This window comes from Schistosoma haematobium, chromosome ZW (genome assembly GCF_000699445.3).
Source record: "Schistosoma haematobium chromosome ZW, whole genome shotgun sequence".
NCBI classification, from domain to species: Eukaryota; Metazoa; Platyhelminthes; class Trematoda; order Strigeidida; family Schistosomatidae; genus Schistosoma; species Schistosoma haematobium.
In genome coordinates, this window is record NC_067195.1 from 83,895,712 (window position 1) to 83,902,172 (window position 6,461).

Genomic DNA, 6,461 nt, shown 5'->3' on the forward strand with positions numbered 1-6,461 from the left:
CCAATCCACAAAGTTTTCCAGGTTTTCCATGGTGGTCTAGCTTCAATTGACTCATGATTTTAATCTGTGAAATTTCTAAAATCTCCACAAAACCCCGTTTTGATAATATTCTATTTGAGTTTAATTTCTACAACCTATTCAATTCAATAAAATATATTATTGGAATAATTTTTTTTAATAATTTTAATGAATTTACTTTATGTTTTATTGATTATTTTCTTCTTTTTTTTTAAAATTAGGGTAAATTAGAAGAAAGATTACCATTTATGTCAATTATTGCACCGAAATTATTCAAAGAAAAATGGTCTATTCAATGGGATAATATAAAATATAATCAAAATAGATTAATTACTTTATTTGATTTACATGCAACATTACGTGATTTATTAATGAATCAATTAAAATTACATAATAATAATATTGATTTTATTAAAATATTCAATAAAATTCATAGGAATTTGCAAATTAATCCTTCACATGGGTTATCTTTATTTAATAAAATACCATTAAATCGTAATTGTGATGATGCATATATTAGTTCACATTGGTGTGTTTGTTTAAAATGGATCGAAATAGACCATAATAATAATAATGATAATAATAACTTAATATATAATTCAAATGATCTTATTATAAAAAGTACAAATGTAATTATTACTAAAATTAATGAAATGATTATTAAATATAAAGCAAATTTAACTAAAAATGGACAATGTTCAATGATTAAACTTTATCAAGTAAGTTATATTTTGTTTAATGATATATTCTTATTTTATTAAGATTTATAAATGTAGATCTTAGTTCATATGATAGGAATGTTCTTACATAATCATGATCAAAACCGGACGGATATTAGCAAAGAATACATGCTGATTTTGTCGGTCCAATATAACGTAGAAATTACTTGGTTGTTGTAGATGCTTTCATAAAATGGCCAGAAGTATATGACATGCTGGAAATGATATCAGAGAGTACAATAAGAAAATTGTCAGGATTGTTTGTTTTGGGGTTCTAGATATCTTGGTGACTTACAAATGCACTCAGTTTATGTCATCTACTTTCAAAGGGTTTTGTAGTGAAAATGGCATATCACATTTACAGTCTCCTTGGTACCATCCTTAGTCGAATAGCCAAGCCGAAAGATTCGTGGATACAATAAAAAGGGCTCTGGTCAAAGGGGGAGGATAGGGTATCCCAGAACAAGTGATCAGTAAGTTCCTAATGTCTTACAGAGTTATCCCCAATCCGGTAGTACAAGAAGGAAAGTCACCAGCCGACTTTATGTTCGGAAGGAAAATCCGGGCAGTCAAAGACAAATAAATCTACTCGTAGCTTCCAGGTGGGTGAAAGGGCACTTTTCAAATCGTATCAAGGTGATAGGAAGTGGCAACCACGTGTTATGGTACGTCGATAATGTGCTGTGCCTAATTCGGAGAAATGTCGGAACGTGTATAAGGCACATAAATCAAATTCAAAGGGGCGGCAAAACATCGACCACACAAAGCCGACTCTCGTTTCATTGGATCGTGAATACATCTCGAAAAAGCTCTCAGGAGCGCGAATGTAGAAGAGATAAAAGATACAAGGGAAAAGCGGCACAAACTTCGAGAGTGATGAACGGCAAGAGGAATGAGGTCACCAAGTTTCAGGTGGACCCGAGGAAAAAGTCTTACACAACAGACTTTAAAGCGGGGTAGATGTGAGAACAGTCCATGGGTGAACTCGAGGAAGCCCTAAGAAGCTCACGAAGAGCCAAAGATATTCCATCCATTGATCTTTTGGAGGAATATTCCAGAATCCTTACATAGAGATTCTCGATTAAACAAATGCTAATAACCCCCTGTATGCGGATTGGAAGACTATATTGATGATTTCGTTTTTACTAGAAAACTATAAATACCTGACAGTTTTGCATCATAATTGACACTGTTTGAAACAGCATTCTTTTCACTTGTCTTCTTTCTTCTCATTTGCGACTTGTGAGGGTTTTAGCGTTCGAGTGCTCAAGTTATACGTGGTATATTAAGCATCTAAGCTCTAGATATAACAGTGAATACCTTTAGTTTAGATACTCCTTGAATAACATCTTTAAATCCTAATCTTTTTGATTACTGTTTATAGTTTACTGCATCTACCACTACAGGATTTAAATCGACAGTTGTATCTCGGTGCTAATATGGTATGGCAATTTGAACTAATGAATGTACGTACGTACGAAGTTCTACGTTGTTGCTGACTGACTGACTACAGTTTATTAAACATTTAATCTGGATCGATAACAACAATCGAAATTTAATATTTGAGTTGCACTAATCTGATGAAATCTTCAGTATAGTTATTTTTCATATAATGGATAGTTCTATAAAAGACACATTTACAAAGTAGTTAAAATAAATAGTTTGTTCATACAAATTATGTTATCAATGATATACTTAATATGAGGCATCATTATGAAATATTAGTTTGTTTCTTTTTTGATAGAACAATGAGGTCTAAAAACGTGTGAGATATTTGCGCCATACATTTCGTACAATCTTATCACATATATACTTGTCAAAGCATTTTAATGCGCAAGATCATGGATTGATTGAAGTTAGACATTAACATCGTTGGATGTCGGCTCAATAGTCTAGAGGTTAAGCGTTCGTGCACGAAACCGGTTCTCTAGGTTTAAGTGCAACATATGAGATCATGGATACGCGCTAACGAGGAGTCCTATACTAAAAAGAAATAGCCTATCTTAGATCGACTTATGAATCCAACTTTTACAATTACTACAATCTTCACAACCCCCGATTCTGATAATAAACTAGTGAAAGTCAATTATCACGATTTTCGTCTATTTAAACACTCATTTCATTGACCTTTATTAATTTTCACATATAAATGCTTCGATAAGTATGTGTGAGTAGATTATATGAAATGTATAGCACAAATGTATCATATTTTACTAAACATCAACTCCGTCTTCTTACTGTTCTTTGAAAATTTGTAAACGAGAATAATTGCTATAAATTCCAAGTATAAACGCTTAAAGAGATATATTGGAAAGTCACTTACGATTATCAGTATTGTATTACTTTACTATTAAAGTATTCATTAGATAACGGACTACCTTATGGAATATTGCTCATATGATATTTAATTTCTTTAGATAATCAAAAATACAGAATTATCTGTATTCTGTAATGCATGTACTGTGAATTCTCCTTTCTAACGTTTGATTGAATGAAAACTACCAAAAATTAATGAAAGGTGAATATCAAGTGAATTTTACTTACTAACCAGGTTCATATTTATCAGTGAATAAAATACTTACTCCTTACATATCGCCCATTTATTCATTTGACTTTCAACTCAACTTTGAAATATCGTGTGACCTATCTATTTGATTTAGTTTATCTGAACTGATGACCTTACATATAATTTTAGAATAATCAATACTCATTGTGAATTTATTTCAAGCTTATACACTGTAGTTCACTTACTGAAAATCAATATAAGGAATACTCTTTCTATGCTTAACATGAACTCCGATTTTTATTACTATCTATTTATTAATGACAAGTATAGAGAGGATTCAACTGCTAAATTTGTTACTTATTCTTATTGAGAAAATTCACTTCCGTTTGAAAAATAAAAATACCATATAAACTGAATAGTATTGAGTGGTTGTTCTTTCTTAGTGCTCACCTTCAAGAACACATTTTGCTTAATTGAAAAAACAACTTTGTTTCTTGAATATATTTAGAGCGAAGTCTCAGAGAATGAATTTGAAGTAAATCGGCAATCTGGTCCAAGCTTTTTCAAGGAACCATAATCAAACATCAAGATTATCGATTACAAACAGTTAACCGTATACTAAATAGGTCATCTAACCACGTTAACAGTCTATAAAGTGAATTCACTTGGTATTGTTTGCTTGGATCTTCCCATTGATGCTTAGGACTTCAATTGATCAGTTCCTTATTGGTATACGTGGGTTTGAGCACATAAATGATTACATTTTAGGTTTTTCGAGGGAGGGGTATGAGAAACAGTTAAACAGGAAAAGTTTTAGTACATTTCGAACATGATATATTGATAGGAGCAACAAGTGAGTAATGCTGAGATGTGCTGTAAATTAAAGTATAAAATAATAAATCAGTTCATTGGGTTATAAAATCTGAACACTCAAAAGAATGGTAATCAATAACTTAAGGCTTTAGGGGGCATTGGTTCATGCTATTTACATCCCCTCTCTTGATTCTCATAGTAATTCCCTATTGGTATGCTGATGTGAAACGTGACAACTTGATCTGATATACATTCATTCCAAATATACTATTGAAAAGTTCCAAAACCAGTCCAAAATTGCTATCCAATGCCCATTAATTTTTCTATGGTTTCCTATTTGATATTAGTTCATAATGAAAATATTTTTTCATATTTAAAATGCCTTAGTGAATTTGGATACAATAATACATATTTCTTACTTATTTCAGATTAAATCAGTAGAACAAGCTATACTACCACAAGATATGGTTCGATTTATTCGCAGTCAAGATGAAGATGGACGTATACCAATGTTTCAAGAACAATCTACTTCATCATGGTCATTACTAGATTGGATTAAAAAATTCAATATACTAAACAACAATAATAATAATATTAACAACAATATTTTTAATCATGATTTCATTCATGAAAGTATACTTTTACGTATACATATTATAGTACAACCTGAATATGCACATTTCGAAGCTACTGTTAAAGTGAATATAACACAGCATTCATTGAATAATTTTCATGTAATGGATATAAGTCGAATTGATCTCTATGAACAACATAATTGGTGTTTATCGGATAATGAGTGGGCAGAAACTAAACAATATTGTATATGTCAAAAATACACTTAAAAATGTATATAACTGTGAATTAAATTACATGTAATATATATACAGATTCCTAATGGATAGGTTGTCTACAGTTGACTGATCACTAGATAGTACTACAGGAGGTGGGCTGCAATGCGGATAACCTTTAGTGGCCCGTTATTTTACGCCAATCGGATCGTACGATATTGTTGACGAACTCAAAACATTTGTGGCCTTATATCTGACTCCATTAATATCGTATGATTCATTACTATTGAAATATACATGTTGCCAAACCTCGCATATAATTATCGACTTAACTCGTGTTAGTGAATAACAGAATTAAATAAGTCAAACACGAGAATGAATTCCAAAGACGTATATCTTACAATCGTTGATCCAGACAAACGAGGAGAAGAAAGTGAAACGAAATGGCGTGTAGTGGCGTGAGCCAACTCCATATAATCAAGAGTTAATCGATATTTATAGTTGAACAAAAATAAATTACAAGCATGTAATGAATAAGATAAGGAGTGAGCATACATACATCCATATAAAAGCCGTTAACGTTGAAAGGCGAATAGTTAACAAGATCAAAGTGTGACTCAAGGTGAATGAATGGAATGGCCTGTCCGGAAGCTAAGACAAGTTATGTGGGCTTAACATAGTAACCAACACTACAAGTAGTAACTTTTCTGACCTTAAGGTCGGGTGACACGGGATCAAATCTGCCAAGGAGCGTTAGTTCCCTCAAGATTACAGGTACATTTTGCTGTCGAGTGCCAAACAGCAGGAAACCCAGGTTCAGGGTTTCCTGTCGACTACTTCCAACCACCACTTTACATAGATTAACTGTTCCAGTCAAAATAAATCACTAATTAAAATAAGCAAACATATATATGTTTGTTGAGGAAATGTTTAATTTTCATCATGGCATAATTTTATTTGACTGAACACTGAAAATAAAGAAGCACCAGACATCTGTTCAAAATAAACGTTAGGCTTTCATCAAAAGACACTATGAAACAGTCATTATCGTTACTGTAAGTAGTTAGAAATCTTTCTTTTACAGACTCATGTAGATTTTTTTATTGCTCATATCTATTAAACCATACATTGTAGCTACACCTTTGTTGTTTTCAAATGTTGGGTTATCACTTTTGGGCTATGGAGGACTGGACGTTTTTTACTTAGTGTGGGACTTTTCAACATTGTTTGCTTACAACCTCGTCAAGGATTGAACTCATCTCTGAGTGTCATGACAGACAAATACTGAATTTACAGACAGTTGCTTTCGGTTAGGTAGGTTACTAAATCAAACTGGGTATGTTGAAACACGAATAAATACATATGAAACACGTGAGTGACTTTCACTGTTTTGTACCAGAAAATTGAGTGTCCTATTTCGGGTTGATGCTTCGTCGTATTTACGGTATCACATAAACAATACTGGATTAATAATATTAAATTTGTTGTTAGTGACAGAATGAGCTTATGTGAATTGTTTCATAAGCTTAAGAATAAAATGTTTCAGTACACAGTGAGCAGTACTGATGATCAGTTATGTTATCAATTTACTGACAATGACGACAACCTACGTTGTTC

At 32.1% G+C, this 6,461-nt stretch overlaps 1 protein-coding gene across 1 annotated transcript in view; it reads left to right on the forward strand.

Annotated features, from left to right (window-relative positions):
• MS3_00004565 (uncharacterized protein) overlaps nt 1–6,057 on the forward strand; it is a 41,459-nt gene extending 35,402 nt beyond the window's left edge. Inside the window, exons 4-5 of the mRNA XM_051212502.1 lie at nt 240–737; nt 4,485–6,057. Coding sequence (XP_051072687.1) covers nt 240–737; nt 4,485–4,898 — 912 coding nt within the window. The 3' untranslated portion in view covers nt 4,899–6,057. The remainder of the gene's footprint in view (nt 1–239; nt 738–4,484) is intronic.
• Nucleotides 6,058–6,461: the final 404 nt, after the last annotated feature.